A 17,500-nucleotide genomic window follows, 5' to 3' on the forward strand; every position below is an offset into this window, starting at 1 on the left:
CACACACACACACACACACACACACACACAAACACACACACATACAACAACAACAACAACAAAGCACAGAGCAAAGAGGAACTACTTTAGTGAGTTGAACATTGGGGTACTGGGTAGATCAAAACTACAAAAGTAAGAACACAAAGACAAAACAAGAAACTACGAACAAATTCTTATTGTGCCTTTGAGGGCAAAACATTGAAATGTCTTCAGAAACTTTGTGCAGACTTAGACGTGTCCTGTGATCATACCTGTAGTCAACTCTGTCCAGCAGGGGGTAAATGGATCGGAAGAACTGCATCGCGTCGACGCCGTCTGCCGCTATGTGAGGGCTCTGATGGACTTTGGCGTCTCTTTCCCCGGACGTCGGCACGATGACAGGGTCCCGGGGACTCTGCATTGTCTGGAGGAGGCCGCGGTAGATCTCCACACTTTTCTCCAAGAACTCTGCACAGAGCAGAAAAAATAGAACTATAATAGGGAGATGTAACAGTTATACAGAACACAGCAAAGCCATAAGAAGGTTTGACCAATTAACCATATGTTTAGACAGATAAATACACCCCTTAAGGAAAGGGAAAGGCATTGCAATCTGCAATGAGTTGTGGCATTTGTGATCATTACAAATTGCAAACAATCAAACAATGAGGATAAACATCCTTTCCAGAAGTTCTAGGGAATCAAGGTCTGAACCCCTTCACTGAGAAAATGCATACTTTTTTAGTTGAGTATCGTACCATGGATGCCACAGAAGCTGGCAAAATTTACCATTCCTATTTTCCTGCTAGACATTACATGTTAGTTCCACTAATCATCTGGCTCTAATTCTTCTGCACAGAGAAGACATTATGATGCACCCGAGCTCGTTAAACACAGGAGCCCCAAGTCACATTCTGTTCAGTACTCTGCCCCACATAATGTTCACTGAAGTACCTTCGTAAAAGAACTGGACTTGGAAGGCGTAGATGAAGTCGGGGAAGGAGATGAGGCAGTCTAGGGCGTCATCAATGAGCACAATTCTGAAATATAAAGCAATATATGTGTGTTACGACGGGGTGGAATCAGGCGCTCGTCAATTTTTAGGAATGTAGATTTATTGGTATCTTCTGAAATCTTATTCATTTGCCTTGATTTCAATGGAAAAAAAATACCCATCTATCTTGAATAGAAGTCGAGATATTTGCGATTGCAGGAGGAGCGGGCCGTCTATTTTAAGTGATAGAATTAGCGAGAAAACGTCCACCAAATTTTTGCAACTTCACTGGCTTGTGAGTGCCTCAAAATTTAAAAATTACATATTTTGTGCTTCTAATCAACATAAAAATGTGTTTTGGTATGGACATAAAAGTGTTGAGCCAAAAAAAACAGAAATTTGATCAAAATTGCCAAACTGGTGGAAAAATTCCTGTTTCTTCTATTTTATTATTTTGACGAGCCCCTGATTCAACTATGATGCCCCACATATCATAAAATCCTCCATAACTAATCGGTTTACACAAAAATAGGGACTGCAAATAAGCCAGCAAAGGACAATACCATGATACATATATATGTGAGGTGTACTGACAAAATGAGTTACTTCTTGGATTTTAGCTCTATGGAAATTGATACATCAACTTTACAAGTGAAGTTTGTACAATTAGTAAGTATAAAATACTAAAAGACAAGGTAGACTTGAACAAAATGGCATCAATTGAAAATCTATAAATCTGACCCCAGTGTCGATTTTCTGTCAATATTCACATTCTTGGATTGCGATAAGTAACTCATTTTGTCTGCCCGCCTCACATATATAAAGTGGCATTGGCATTATTGCTTGAAGCTATACAAGGTCATCATCAACAAAACTGATTACATCATTTTTTTGGGATGTCAGATGCATAAAATAGACTATTTTCAATACTGCCAAAACTGTCTGTTCAGCTTCATCTCAATTTTGTATGATATGTAACGACCTTACTTTCCCACTCCAAATGTTAACAACAAAGAAAAGAAAAAGAAAAAGAGAAACTTTTCGCCTTTCATCTCTGGGAGTAGTTTTGAATTTTAAAGGTATGCGTGCAAAAAAATTTACAAAAAGTCACCTAATGATATAACATCACACCTTTGAATGTGATCTATCTTTAACAATTTCACAAAGCATGTCATAGCTAGCCTGCTGTTAGTGTGTCACTCCCAATTCTTGAACTTCCATAACATTTCCTCAGTAGGTATCAATTTTCCTGGACTATTCTTATTGATTTATTCAGAGCTCAAGAACTTCAGAAAGGTGGTTCTACGTACCTGGCTGTCTTCTGGACAAGTTGAAATGGGAAATCCGGGCACAGAAGACCAAGCAGAGAGTGATACTCTTGGATGCTCAGCAAATCTGAAAGGCAAGTCAACAAGCAGAGGTCAGGATATAGTGATACAAGGATGTGAGGACAAAGTTTCTCTGAGGTGTCACGGTACTAGGCTGGAGGCTGACAATAGATGACTTTGTACGAGGGTGACAGTAACACACTGATCAGTGCGAAGACCAACAGAAACATTTGTGTCACGACGCAGTGGAATCAGGCGCTCGTCAATTTTGGGGCATATGGAGTTATTGGTAGGCTATCATCTTACAGGTTGTTCATTTGCCTTGCTTTTGATGAAAAAAAATCCATTTATCTTGAATAGCAGTTGAGATATATTTGCAATTGAAGGAGGTGGGGTCGCCTGGTTTCAGAGGTAAAATTAGTGAGCAAAGTCTGGTGACTTCCATAGCTCAAGAGTCCACGGAAACTACAAATTTAAATTGGTTGTGCTTTTAATCAACGTTTTTTACATTAAACCCACAGATAAAAGCGTTTTTGAATGGACATACAAGGGGTTGAGATAAAAAATAAAAATTCGAAAAAAAATTCTAAACTGACCGAAGAATGCCGATTTCTCGGATTTCATTATTTTGATGAGCGCCTGATTTCACTACGATGCCTCACATAATATGGTTAATCCAAAGAACAATTCTTGTAAAGGAAAGAAAAAAGGAAATATTATTTACGTTGCTAATTAATATGTTTATTTGTATACTTTGTATAAACCTAAGTGGGTTGCTGGGCATTTGGTGAATGGATGAGGAGCACATTGCAGAGGAAACAAAAGGTTTTCAAGAAAATCTCAAGACAAACACATTTGAAGCTGCTGACACATTGCCTGAAAAGAGCTCTAAACTGCAGTTTTATTTTTTATATTGATACATATATTTTCACTAGTAAGACATACAATATTATGGATATAATAGACCTTAAATATTACATTCTGAACTAAGGTACCACATGACGATCTTTCTAGAACTCACCTCCTTTCTTCCCAATCTGCCGGAAACATTTCCAGAACAACACCACAAAGGATGCTCGGTTATGAGGTGTACTCCGGATGAAGCTAAACTCTCGGAACATCGTGTGGTTGCCATCTCGAAGACTGCAGAAACTTTAACAATACAAGAAAAAAGTAAAAATCTCGTCTGCATCAAATCCTCATCACAAAAATGAACGTAACACTTGTGGGACATACCTTAGAGTCAATAATTAAGATGGTCTTTAAAAATTTGGTGTACGACAATAGTGACTTAATGACAGAAGTCAGAAGTGACAATTTAGTAGACCTACCTTCTTCATAAACTTAAACAAATTTTCAACCAATTAAAGTTATAACACAATGTATAGCTCTTCGACTTTGAAAAAACATTATCTGTTAACATAAAAAGAGACACTCACTATTCACACAGAAACTTGGCAGGGACGACCTTGGGATTTTCCTCTCTGTGCTCTAGCAGCTGTGTGATGCTGTCCTCGAGATACGCCAGTATATTGTGTTTGGCTGAAAACATCAACACAGGTACATCACGGTCAAATTATCTGTCCTTTTTAGACTTATAAATTTTATGCAAGCTATGACTGCTCAAATTAGGTCAAGAGTTAGAAGTTTCAGTCCTATATTCTGCTTAAGGCCACAATATGGGGTTTTTGGGATCTAGTGTAATTATATATATATTGGGGTCAGACAATGTTTAACTCACTCAATCCTGTGACCGAGATATGTGGGTCAGCTCGTGGGCTGCGTCCAATCTCACAACCGAGATAACTCGGTTCTATAGTTTTGTTCCGTATACTAGTTATTTCGTTTCGGAAAACGGCATCAAGTTTTATATATGGTCAGTTTATTATTTGCCAGGCCAACTCTGCCCACAGGGGTGCTGGAATTTTGTTTTTACTGTTATTACACACAGAGAAATTGCGCTTTTTATAAAGGCACTTTCAGCACATTTGTTCACACTGATCAGCTGAGCATGTCTCGCAATCGATTCTCTCTCCCTTTCTCACACATACATTTCTTTTATTCATGAAAGTAGTCAACAGTCTTTATTATACATGACACACAATTTATAGATCTAGACACTCGCAAGCATATTATCTCAATATCCATGTAGGCTTACTCTTGCTCATTTGGTCATGAAAAAAAATAATCCACCAAAAATGCCAAAATTTTTGTACAACACCTCAAAGCAAAACTACTCAGGCAACATACTTCAAATTCGGTACATCCATAGATCCATCTTAGGTTGTACTTTGTGCAAAATTTCAAAGCAATTGGATTATATTTGTGGTTACTAGTGGGCCCTTACGTAAGTGCCAAAATGCCCGGTTTCTAGGTACAATTTCGGGAAAAACTCCAAGGATAGAGTAAGTTAAGAAACTTTTTTTGAAGCTGTTTAAGTGCAGTATAGCTGATTACTTTTTTATTTGACTCACCGGAGATGATTCACACAGCATTTGAGGGCACCAATATTTTTCTGAGAGGCGGTTCATGAACAAGTTTCGTGTTTTGTCCTCGGCAAAGTATGCGCGCAAACGCTGCGCGAACCATCTCTTACCAGGCAGCCGACCTTTGTTTCGTTTCATGCAAAGTTTCACCACAATTGGCTGGAAATTTTTGAGTTGTCAACCCGGAAGGAAAGTTAGTCACACTGAGGCCCTACTTTCATTTCTCAGACTGGTGTCTGTTCTTGCAAGACTTTGGCAGTACGATGGCAGCACATTTAGTTTAAGTAAGTTTTTTACGGCACATGCAACACAATAAGGTCGAAGATAAGGTGTCACAAGAGAGTAACAAACACAAAAAAAGAACGAGGAGAGATCAGGACGATAGATCTTTGATAGGAAAGAAGGAGCAAACCACACCAGAGTACCCGCCAACCGCCCACTTGGCAGCAAAAAAAGCAAACGTTTTTCAAGTGTTTGCACGACTTTGACAGTTCAGAAAATTCTGATTATGATATTTTAGACCATGGGGATCCTTATTTCAATGTAAATGAGCATCAAAGCACTGATTCTGACAGTGAATGTTCTAGATCTAGACTAGGCTTTCAAATGCACTCCGCTTCGTCTGGAGCCCTGCTTTTTTCACATTATATAAGGATTACGCATATTGATTACCTTGCCTATTCATGAGTTTGGACTTTTTATTCATTTTGAAACACAAAACACAATAAAAGACAAACACAAGATTAATTTTGGGGGGTTTTGTTGCTTTTGAAAAACATTTATACGACATTACATCAATAAATTTTGGCGAGCAACAAATTTTAGCACATTTTCAAAAAATAATTTCTAAAAAACTATAAAAGATATTGCCTTTCTGTTTTTTGTGTCATATTGGGCATGTATAGATCTGTTATGTGCGTAAAAATGGAGGCTGCATGTCTTTAGGAAGGGTGTTGTTTGAATTATTGATACCCCCAAAAACGCCGGTCTTTGGCGCACGTAGACCCGCAAAAGGCCCAGTCTCCTGTGAGTTAACTATCAGATTTTGAGTTCAAACTCTAAATTCCTTCTGCTGCATTCCTAGTATTTCCATAAACACTCTCTTTGCATACCACTGAAGATCCAAGCCATAAACTGATTAATAAAGTAAACATAAAAATACAACCTTATAATGTAGGGTAGGCCTACTCAATTAAATCATTAGTGGAATTAATGTAGTAAAAGCATAGGTCAAAGCATCTGAAGGGAAACCTCATATTGAATGCTAAGGCTTAAGGAACGCTCACTGTATGCACAACGACAATGTAAAGTTTTTAAAAAGGTGAAACAAATAAAATTTATAAAACACGGCAGGTGAAAAAATTCTCACCGAGGTACTTATCAGCAGACATAGAAAAATTGTCATCGCTGAGTATTGACATCTTTGCCAGTTATTGCACTGGGGCGGTCCAGAAGAGGATACTACTTCTTGTTGTTGAGTCGGGGTTTTATTTAGATTAGAAATACCTCCCAGCTTCGAATCAAACAAGGCCGGGCAATGTTCGGTCGCCGTGGTACAATTCCAAGTCACGTCACAAGTGAAAGTATTAAAATAAATAGCTACAGCCTGATTTACAAAAGTGATCTTGCTTTTTCACGTAACAAAGCATAAAGTCAAATCCAATCCCACTTTTAATCAGGCTTCTTTTATACTTTCTTCACAAATATCGTGAAAAGCAATTTGTCACTGAGTGAATTCGTTTGTCGGCTGCAGCTTCGTTCGCCATATTGTTTACAATCTCTACGAGACAGCAAACAAAACTATAGAGTAGGTTTCGTAAATACCGAAGGCTATTTTTGATAATCTTGAAGTACAATTCAAGGCACACAAAGTGTTGAATCATTCACTTTAGAATCAATCCCATCAGAAATGTTAAAAAATATAGTCTAGATTCTAGACCTGGTTTGTCATGTTGGTTTTTTGTTTTTTTGTCTTGACTAGGATTCGAAAATGTCGAAAGAATTACATAGGTATTTCAAATATTTTGAGAGTGACGTCCCTTACTCAAAGTAGTCAAAAAACTTTTATTTTTCTGCTACAATTTCAAAGAAACAACATGGCATTCAGATAGCAACAGGTGTTCTAGTTCACGGCAAGTATTTTTGTAATATGACCTGTTAAAGCGACTATACTGGGACAATGATTGGAAAAGCATTGCATTACACCTCCCATATGGAGAGTTAATAGTTTGGTCAGATTATTTGAAGACGTTGACTAACGGTTGACTGGACCCCTCCCTTTCCATCCCCCCCGGCAACTGACGTTAGGATTCGGTCAGTCTGGAATAGAGATCTAGATCTAGTAGTAGATCTAGGCCTATAATACAGTATACAGTAGATCTAGATATCTAGCATAGATCTAGAATCTAGATATAGATCTACTGACTACAGACCCTGTTAAACGCCATGAAGCATTAAATCGTCGAGTATCAGATTCGTCGTACTCACAAGAGAACTGTCTGTCAGTTTTACCAAACTATTCTGTTTATTTTTCTGTCTGTCGTTCCAGTGCTCTTTTAATCCGTAATTGGCTCGGGGGGGAGGTCCATCCTCCTCCTGGCATGTTAGACTTGGATCATGTTAGATTTACTAAGATTAGTTTTTTTTTTAGAGCAGTCATGAAGTCTTACAAGGTCTAATGTATAATGTTGCTGCTAATACTCGTTAAGAAACAATTTTCAGTGATATATTACACAAGATTATGTACATCGTTTTGCCTGTCTGATCTTGAGAACAAGCCAGTTGGATCCTGTGTAGGGATCATAAGAGATTGAAAGGTCGAAGAGTCTATAGGAAAATATTTTATAGTCAGCCTTTTGCTTCACCAGTACTAGATCTATCTATCTAGATCTAGATCATCTAGTACTTCACTCAAAACTGTTTTTCGCTAACAATTTTGTTCTTGTCTCAGTGGTATCTCCCCATACAGAAAGCCTTGAAACCCGACAAATGAAAGCGATCCATTCCTGTCGAAGGAAACCAGCCCATCCCGTGCTGAGCAAATAAATTTGTTCTCTTCATAATAATGACAATAAATTTGTTCTCTTTTTATAAAATAATGATACGCAGTTAGAAGGCCCTATACAGGTATCCTTGTCCTATCCAGACTCTGTCCAGCCCCGCTAGGAGTTATAACACTGTTACCCCATTGATTGTCGTCTATTATTGTGTAGAGGAATGAACACCTCCATAGGAATGAATGTCTGTGTTAGAGTCATAAAAAATGCTGATGATGAAGAATGTGTTGGTTTCAAAGCTATTAATTAATTTTAAAAGTGGTTTTTAATTGCAGTCGAAATTGTCCAATACCACCAACCATAATTATATATTTTATTGATTATCAAGGAGAAGGTGGTCATCTTAATAGACAGGTGGTCTTCTAGGACAGTGTCATTATCATACATGGGATGAGGGCTCTCGTGGCCTAGAGGTTAAAAGGTGTTGGCCTCTCATTCAAAGGTCCCGGGTTCGAATCCGGGTAGTGACCGAAAAATTTTCTTCTCTAAAATTGTCTCCTTTCACCTCCTTTCCTGCTCTCTAGCAATGTTCTGTTGTCTGCTTTCATTTCCACTTTCTGCCCCCACCCCCTCACCTCCTTTGCCCCCTCCTCTGGGCTCCTGACTCTTTCTGCAGCCATTCTACTGTTACTCCTTGGCTCCTCCTTACTGCTGTCTTTCTGCCACACCCCTGATCTTATGGTAGGAAAGATATACACCTAGCCTTCTCGGACAAGGGCGAAAAATTTCGGAGGGCCTGTGTGCAAGTTGCGAACGTTAAAGATCCCTTGGTGGTCTAAAATCGATAAGAGTAGGCTTCGGCCGCCACCCGGGCAAAATTCAAAATTTCCTACCAACTGGAAATATTAGGGGTGTCCGCGCGCTCATGACCTATGCAGTTGCGAGCGCGGTAAAACACTTTAAAAAAACAAAAACAAACAAACATTACATGGAATATATAATATGAGGAGCAGAGAGATACAAAACCTGCTACATTCATTTTAGCACTTTTGAGAAAATCGGCCTTTGCTGCTATACGCATAAAAACTTGCGTAAAAAGAAAATTTTTTTGGTGACTTTTATGAAATATGTCTTGGCTTTTGGCCGAAAACACTTTATGCATCTGATAGCCGGTAACAATGTGCGTTTAAAATATATTTTTAAATCTCAATTTTTTCCCAAAATGTCGCTTGGCGGGTTTTGCATCTGACCCCGTCATATACACTGCAATGGGGAAGTGGTTTGTCTGTAGGGGTCATTGTCTTGGACGGGTGGTTGTTTGGGCAAGTTCGACTGTACCATGACCAGTACTGTACTTATAATGTTATATCTCAATCAAAGTCATATATATGAGCTTTTGCCAAAAGGTGGGGGTGTTTGCTTAAGGACTTTTTAAATCAACCACTACTCATGGTAAAATATGTTTTCTTCTGAAAACTTTATGTATATGGCAAGGAAATAAGTTGGTCAAGCTGCATGAGCAAGTAGATTGATGTGTGCATCTTATATCTCTACATACATAGAAAGATAATAGTACTAAAAATAGGGCATTTTTTACTCATCCTGAGTGCACACGTAATTGTATGTTAAATACAGAATATTGTTAATCTTAAACTATCAAACAGAAGTGCATTCAAACATTGAAAATAGTTTGTATACACCATCATAACAGCGTGTGTCCATTAAAAGGGTATTATTTTTTTATATTAATGATGTTATTGCTGAGTAAAATTTATAAGTTCGTTCATAACTCGTGTCATAATTACATCATCAGACTTTCCAAGGTCTAGAAAACCCAAATCGTTAAACATATCATCCCGGGGAATGACCGGTATTAAACATTGGTTTGACATTGATCCATCAGAAGGGTAATTTTCCGCTCCATCGCATGGTTTTGCTTAAATATATGCCCTCTCATTTACAGGACATGTCCATCTGTTTTGTCTTTGTTTGGATTTTGTTATGTCAATTCAATTTCAATTAGCAAACCAAATGACATTATAGAAAATGTAAGAAGAGTCATTTTCTGTTTATAATAATTTTTTTTTTCCTTTTTATATTTTCAGTGAGTAAACCTGTGTGTTGGTTGCATTGAGTGAGGTGAAGTGAAGCAGCCCGCACTGATGTCGGGGACCGTGGTGACCCTGAACGTGGGGGGCGTTGTCTACACCACCACCACCTCCACGCTGCTCAAGTTCCCAGAGTCCATGCTGGGCTCGATGATGAGCAACGGCCTGCCCAGCACCCTCGACGCCAATGGGCACTTATTCATCGACCGCGACGGTTTGATATTCCGGCATGTTCTCAACTTCCTACGCTCTTCACAGCTGTGTCTGCCTTCTAATTTCAAAGATTTTGATCTTTTGAGTGCTGAAGCAGACTTTTATCAGATCTCTCCATTAATCGATGCAATCAATGATTTGAGAGACAACTGTTCTGTGAAAGGCCGGACGTTTTATTTGGAGATAACGGAAGTACGCACGGGCTCAACGGCCACGATGCCAACTAGCAATTCACGGGTGAAGACGATCTTACTGGGTCGCAAAGATATTTTATTGACGTTACCCCCGGCTGTGATTGGCTCTGATTTTATCGAGAGACTCTGCTGCAAAGAGCCGGAGGAGTACACGGAGCTGGAGCTGTTCGGAAGTCCGATGCGCCTGAGAGTGGGCGAGGAGCTGCATAATTTAGGGTGGAAACTCATCTCGTCGGACCTGTCCACATCCTCGGGTTTCGACAACCGGTCTCAGGTGGGCATGAGTCTGATCATTGAGCATACGTACAGGGACCGGTGGAGCCGCGACTTCGACCCCGACGAACCCATCAAGATGAACCCGAACCACAATGTGATGCTGCTGGAGGAGGCCAATGTCTGATCAGAGTGGGAAAGTGGACGAGCGGTCAGAGACTCGTCAGACCGATCCATTGCGACTTTCATTCTCACTTTGACCTTTCGATACTCCATTCACAAACTACTGTGCATGTGTACCCTCCTAGTTTCGACGGCGGATGAAATGGGCAGTAAGTTTCGTTCTGTGGTGTCGCGGCTTGATTTAAATGGCTGTGATTTGGGTCACTATTTCGGTTTGTAGTTTATATTAAATTATATTTCCAAATATTTCAACTTCTTCACAAATGAGCTTTATTTACTATTTTTACATTCTACTTCCTGAAAATATATATTATAGGTTCATGGCCTTTACTTGCTTGGTTCGTCTGTTCTCAAGTATTTTGCGAGTAGTATAATAATGAATGGTGACACCACAGGCTATTGTTAGCAGCACTTGGAGGGTTACATGTTCTGGTGGTTTTCTGTCTCCCTGGAAAGTTCTGTAGTTGCCAGGGACCTACACTCGGACTAGATGACCTTTCTGTCCTGTGCCAAACCTGGCGTGCGGACCTTTTGTTGTTTTAGCTTGACCTAGATCTCATTGTTGCTGTTCTTGATTGGATATAGGATTGGACAATCAATTATTTAAGGTGGGGGGGGGGGGAATTGTTGTTCCAGTATTGCATGAACACTGTTCCCGTGTAGCACTGTATTGTTACGTCAATTGTTTCCGATTTAGAGTCAGGGTTCGTGCCTGTTTTATCATTATTATATATATATATATATTTAATATGTGTATTTTGTTGCCATATTTTAATGTTTTACAGCACTGTGATTGTCTGTATCATGAGCTATTGTTGTTTAATAGCTGAAATGCTGCTGGCCAGTAACAAAGGCCACCTGTAGGAGAATGTGTGCACTGAAGCTGTGGAGGAGCTGTGAAGCATAGCTGCCAAACAGCATGTCAAAAAAAATGTATGTAATACGTTTTTGAGGGTGTGAGAACGGAGCTGAAGCCCATTCTTTTGTCAGAAAATAAGTTTTCTGTTTTGTATTATCCAGGCCGAAGGGCTAGAACCCATATATATATATATATATATATATATATATATATATATATATATATATTATCTAGATCGGAAAAGTAAAGTAAAGTATGTTTTCTTTTATATATAAATATATTGCTCTTCAGGGACTTGCTGTTGCTAGAGAAAAAAGTATAAACTTTGAAGACCATATTTGCTAATAGTAATGAGAAAGAAGTAGTTGTGGCCTTTACCACAGGTAATTAAATTGAGCAGGAATTTATTGAAGAATACACTTAAAATAATATGTGTTGGAGGGTTTGGATCTGTTCGCATCCTTGTGAATTGTTTTATGTTGGCTGTCTTTGGACACTAGCTTTATTTTTTAGAAGAGATGGGGATAGTGTAGAAAACTTCAGTAGTAGATAAGTTCTCAGTTTTGCCCCCCCCCCCAATTTTTTTTTTAAATTGTCACTTTTGAGTGTTGTGCAATCTTTTTCCTTGTCAGGATTTTAGTGGCGTGTTTTCTGTGGATGGTTGCCAGGTGTTCCCTGTGTTGTTTGCTGTAAACGATTACGGTACATTGGCGGACCTGATAAAAAACAAAAATCATAACTATCTTAGACCTGCCTTGCCTTTTCATGTAAACATTGGAGTCAGCTTTTCTCAACTGAAATCAGCGTGACCTCCAGTTTTGGGTTTGTTTTTTTTTGGTTTAGCTGGGTTTTTGGTTAAGAGAAGTTGCTCAAACATAAGGGGGAAAAAATGGGGGATTTTATGAACTGTCAGTTTACTGACTGTTTTCGGATTAATCATATTTGGTGGAAGTGAACTCCTTTGTTGTAACATAATTTGAGTTCAACGGAAATAGAGTGTGGTCACCTTTCAAGGGCAAGCTGGTGCTTCTTTGCTGCTTTTTTATTGCTGCTGTCAAGGTGAAGGGGGGAGAAAGGAAAGGGTGGAGGGGGGGGGGGCATCAATCTGATTGCTGAGGTACATTCAGCTTCAAATAGATATTATTGCTTCAACACTTAGAGGTTGATGGTCGCGAATCATTTGAGCTTTATATGGCCGGCTGTGTGGGATGGGCGGTGAATGGACATTTCATTTCGTTTGTAGGACAGGGTTTGTGTGTGTGTGCTAGAAAGTAGGAAATGGTCTCTTGACTGATTTGTCAAAACTATTTTTTCTGTTGCTCAAATATTTGTACAAGTATTCCAGTTCTGTGTAATCTTTGGTCCACCTTTTTGTAAAGGGATGCCCAAAGCTAAGCAGAATATTATATAATATATAAAGGATGTCCAAATCTTGGACTATTTGATAACTTTACTTTAGAGGGCTCTAAACTGCTGGCAAAGTGAGTTGAAGTTTGTCTTGCCTCTATGGCCACTTTCTTTCTGTGTTGACTTTACTTTTTGTGCGCTCCAGTAAGTTCTTCTTTGTGTTTGCCTGCTAGATCTTTTTTGTGTTTGCTCGCTAGGTCTCAGGGCAACTAGTTTTTGCGTATGTGACTGTTTTTTCTAATTTTTAGGGTCCTTGCTTTCAGGCAGCCACATTCCAGTTTCGAAGATACTCTTTATTTTTTGTTCTATATATGGACTAGAGTATTTTTAGTTTTGGTAGGAATTAATTTTGAATTTTACCGAAGTGGCAGTGGGAGCATGCTTTTATTGATTTTAGGACCGCCAAGGGATCTTTAACGTGGGCAACTTGCCCAGGGGACCTCCAAGCCTTTTCTCTCTCATCCGAGAAGGCTAGGTGTTTGATCTTACCTACCATAAGATCAGGGGAGTGGCTGAAAGACAGCAGTAAGAAAGAGCCAAGAGTAGCAGTAGAAGGAGTCAGGAATAAGGGAAAGGGGAAGAAAGGGGGCCTGGGGGGTTAGGGTGAGAAGATGATGATGGAAGCAGATGACAGAACAGGACGAGGCAACAGGAAAGGAAGAAAAAGGAGAAGATTTGTTTGTGGCTGGCAGGTTTCAATCCTGCAACCTTTTGACTGAATGGCATACACTGCACTTCTGGACCTCATCAATAAAAGTGATTTGACTGTACTTGAAATTGGCTGATTTAGGGCAAGCTGGTATACTATGTTCTCATTTTTTTCCAAAATTGAAACCCCACACCCCTTTCCTCCTTTTCCATTTGGCAATTATTTTTTAAGATCATTATATGCCCTATTAATTATTACTTCATGTGAGGTCCACCCTTTCAGCTGATAAGGGTGTCTTTTATTTACAAGTTATAGTGTGGGCACCAGAGTATAGATTACAAAGAAACATAAAGTAGAAATTGTTTGTACTGTGATACCTTACTTGGTGACAATCTTTCTGACTTTCCATCTTTCTCACTTGAATCTCATTTTGTCTGTCTAATTGTGCGTGGTTGCAGGGTACCATTGGTACAAGTTATTCCTCCTTTTTTTTGTTCTTCTCTCCATTGTTTCTTTCTTTTTGTCTGTCTTTTGCCCCCTCTCTTCCTGGTTGTACTTAATGGCCATTATCATATCAATGCTTCTCCTAACTCATTCAAACCAGTCATGTTAAGCTAATTATAGTCAAATTTGTCAAAGATGGCCTTACATTGTTGAGGAGAAAAGTAGTTGCCTTAGACAGGTCGTTGATGTCTTGGTTAATGTCATTATAATAATTATTATAAGAAAAAAAAAACCCAAGGGAGTAAGTGGGAAGTGGTTGTTTATACAGGTGATTGTCTTGGACAGGTGGCCTATAAGAACAGGTCCGACTGCGCTCTGATTTGTACATGTTCTGTTGTGCCTTAAGGAACAGTTTTTGGTGGCTTGTATTCTTCAATATATATATAAGCATGTTTTGCTTGCACAGACTCTCTTGCTGGTGGAAGTGCGTGTGTCGTGTATTGGTTGTCAGTCTTCAGGTCAAATTTGTCCCTTTATTATATATATATATAATATATGTGTGTATATATATATTTATAAATATATATGTGTGTGTGTATATATATATATATATATATATATAAATCATTTAGGAAGCGGGCTTCTGACCCTGCCTATCAGGGCCCACCCATACTGAGAGGGATACAACATCCCTTCAGAAAGATCCGAGATACTCGACAAAAATGTTTCCCACTCTGTAATCAAACTCGGGTTTTCTGCGTGGGATGACGAAGTGCCTAACCACTACACCACAGACACTAGTGTGTTTGTCCTTCTCAAGGTCATGATGCCAGAAATATTACTGCTCGGTTCGACTTGTTGTCCTGCGAGTTCACAAAGCTACTTCCTTGACAAATGACTCATCAAGCATATCTTGCACACTGTCCGGGTGTTTCGTATTTAATTTATTCATAAGTTATCTGAATATTTTTGTACGAGTTGATCTAATTCGTGCCCGTTGTTTGTGTGTCACTGCCATATCTTTGCTGTCGAGGACTCCAAAAGGTAGAGACGTGAGCAGAGTAAGCCTGATTCCCAGTAAGGACTTCTCTGTTGACATCCACCCCTTGACGCTCATATGACCTTATGCAGTTGCGAGCGCTGTAAAAACTCTACTAAAACTAAACATATCTTTGCTGTCGAGGACACAGCTTTGGTTGATGCTACTGAGTGAGTGTACATTTACATGTTGTCCATAAATAGCTTGAAACTTTGAGGGTGTTGAAGTATCCCTATCATTTATTTCTCTTTTTTTTGGGGCGGGGGGTGGGGGGGGGGGGGGGGGGTTTGTTCACATGAAGGGTGAAAGTACTCGTACTAGAGGTCTAGATCCAGTGGAGTCAGCTTATACCAAAACCTGTGAGACTGCCAGATATTCTTCCATTTAGTCGCATTTTCGGTTCAGGGAAATTGTTTGAATAGATTGCCAAATACCCTTCGGGGCGGTACTACTGACTGAAGTGTCTTTAGGCCATTCCCAAAGGGGGACATTAACCTGTTTTTATTATGCACAGTAGAATTGTAAATGGGCTGATTCATGGATGTCATGCTCATAACTGTGCCTGAACCGCAACAGGGAACTGCTGTTTTTTCTTTCCTAATCCTTACTAGCGTCATTTTACCTCTACTTCTTTCGTATGTTTGTCACTCTTGTGACCCGCTATTTCTTCCGGGGTGCCTTGATAGTCGAAGCAGACTTTGTGCTGTTGAAGCTAGAGAGGTGAGCAGAGTAAGTCTGATTCCCTGTAAGGACTTCTCTGTTGACTCCCACCCCTTGACGCTCATATGACCTTTTCATGCAGTTGCGAGCACCGTAAAACCTCTTCTAAAACAAAAAAATTAATAAATCAGTGATTCTTTGTTCTTTCGAATTGCCACTGTTTAAAAAAAATTACTACATTTAGCTTAAGCAGACTCTACAGTATATATCTAAAGAATGTTGTCGTGGCAGTGTTTTTAGTTGGAGAATGGTTTTAGCAATAATTCTGAGTTTGCTTCACTTGCACTGTATGCCTGGTTTTTAACCTGCCTTTGAAAGTTGATTGTGTTTGTGGTTGGTTGGCGGGTGCTCTTGTGTGGTTTGTTCCTTCTTTCCTATCAAACATCTATCGTCCTGATTTCTCCTCCTTCTTTTTTGTGTTTGTTGCTCTCTTGTGACACCTCTAATCTTCGGCACTTATATGACCTAATTGTGTTGCCAGTGCCGTAAAACGCTTACGAAAACTATACCTGAGTGTGTTTGTGCTTCTAGGCCATGTGCAATGTTTTGCTAATGTAAGAAAGTGTGTGGACTCTAATGACATGTTGTTTTGAATCAGCAATTTATGAATGATGCCAATGAAATAAATTTATATTTGCTACTGCCATGGTCAGCTTATGTTTTCTTGTTTGGTTGTTCACATTTGCTGTACGTGGGTGGTTGGCGGGTACTCTGGTGTGGTTTGCTTCTTCTTTCCTATTAAACATCTATCGTCCTTATCTCTCCTCCTTTTTTGTGTTTGTTACTCTCTTGTAACACCTCTAATCTTCGGCACTTATATTGCCTTATTGTGTTGCAAGTGCCGTAAAACACTTACTAAAACTAAACATTTGCTGTACTGCTTGGGGTAAACTATTTGTTACTGCAGAAGTTTTATGCCTCCATCGACCCAATTTAGATCACCAGGGGGCAAGCTGTTTCAACCCTGCATGTCAGGCCCAACGCCAACCCAGACTGAGAGGGATACAACGCCCCAACAGACAGACGGAGATACTCGATTAAGAAAAAACAACTCTCGACATGGCAAGATTTGAACTCAAGTCTTCTGTGTCTTGCTTCTTCCCTGCACTACACGGTATATTATGACCGTTATTGTGTCGATATGCTTCTCTTTGCAGGTGGTTGGAGGGTGCCACTGGTAGGTCCCGCATCTTTTCTTTTCCTTTTCCCTCTGCTGTTTCTGTCTCTCTGTGTGGGTGGTCGGCGGGTGCTCTGGTGTGGTTTACTTCTTCTTTCCTATCAAACATCTATCGTCCTTATCTCCCCTTCTTCTTTTTTATGTTTGTTACTCTCTTGTAACACCTCTAATCTTCTGGCGCTCATATGACCTTATGCAGTTGCGAGCGCCGTAATACCTCTACTAAAACCAAATTGTCTGTCTGTCTTGCTTCTTCCCGGCACTATCTGACCTTACTATCTGACCTTACAATCTGACCTTAGTATATGACCTTACTATCTGACCTTAGTATATGACCTTACTATCTGACCTTACTCTCTGACCTTAGTATATGACCTTACTATCTGACCTTACTATCTGACCTTTATGTGTTGATTTGCTTCTACTTCTATTTACTCAGTCCCTCGAATTGATCACTCCCCCCTCCCCCCTCCCCCTCCCTCCCCTTCCAGTACATTTGTAACCCCGGACT

At 39.6% G+C, this 17,500-nt stretch overlaps 2 protein-coding genes across 2 annotated transcripts in view; one reads left to right on the plus strand and one right to left on the minus strand.

Annotated features, from left to right (window-relative positions):
- The window catches only part of LOC101857992 (UPF0705 protein C11orf49 homolog), a gene marked incomplete at its 3' end in the record, with an annotated part of 17,102 nt that extends 10,511 nt beyond the window's left edge, over positions 1-6,591 (minus strand). The window contains 6 exon segments of the mRNA XM_005112027.3: positions 252-447; positions 934-1,019; positions 2,284-2,368; positions 3,323-3,453; positions 3,741-3,843; positions 6,157-6,591. Of these exon segments, the coding sequence (XP_005112084.3) occupies positions 252-447; positions 934-1,019; positions 2,284-2,368; positions 3,323-3,453; positions 3,741-3,843; positions 6,157-6,208 (653 nt within the window).
- Positions 6,592-6,793: 202 nt separating this feature from the next.
- LOC101858377 (potassium channel regulatory protein) lies at positions 6,794-11,726 on the plus strand. The gene is made up of 2 exons (XM_005112029.3): positions 6,794-6,919; positions 9,889-11,726. The coding sequence occupies exon 2, from the start codon at positions 9,946-9,948 to the stop codon at positions 10,696-10,698; it is 753 nt and encodes a 250-aa protein (XP_005112086.1). The 5' UTR covers positions 6,794-6,919; positions 9,889-9,945; the 3' UTR covers positions 10,699-11,726.
- Positions 11,727-17,500: the final 5,774 nt, after the last annotated feature.

Source organism: Aplysia californica, unplaced genomic scaffold, assembly GCF_000002075.1.
Source record: "Aplysia californica isolate F4 #8 unplaced genomic scaffold, AplCal3.0 scaffold01166, whole genome shotgun sequence".
Taxonomy (NCBI): Eukaryota; Metazoa; Mollusca; class Gastropoda; order Aplysiida; family Aplysiidae; genus Aplysia; species Aplysia californica.

Coding starts and splice junctions, on each gene's coding strand:
- LOC101858377 (XM_005112029.3), top strand. CDS start 9,946: ATGTCGGGGACCGTGGTGACCCTGAACGTGGGGGGCGTTGTCTACACC.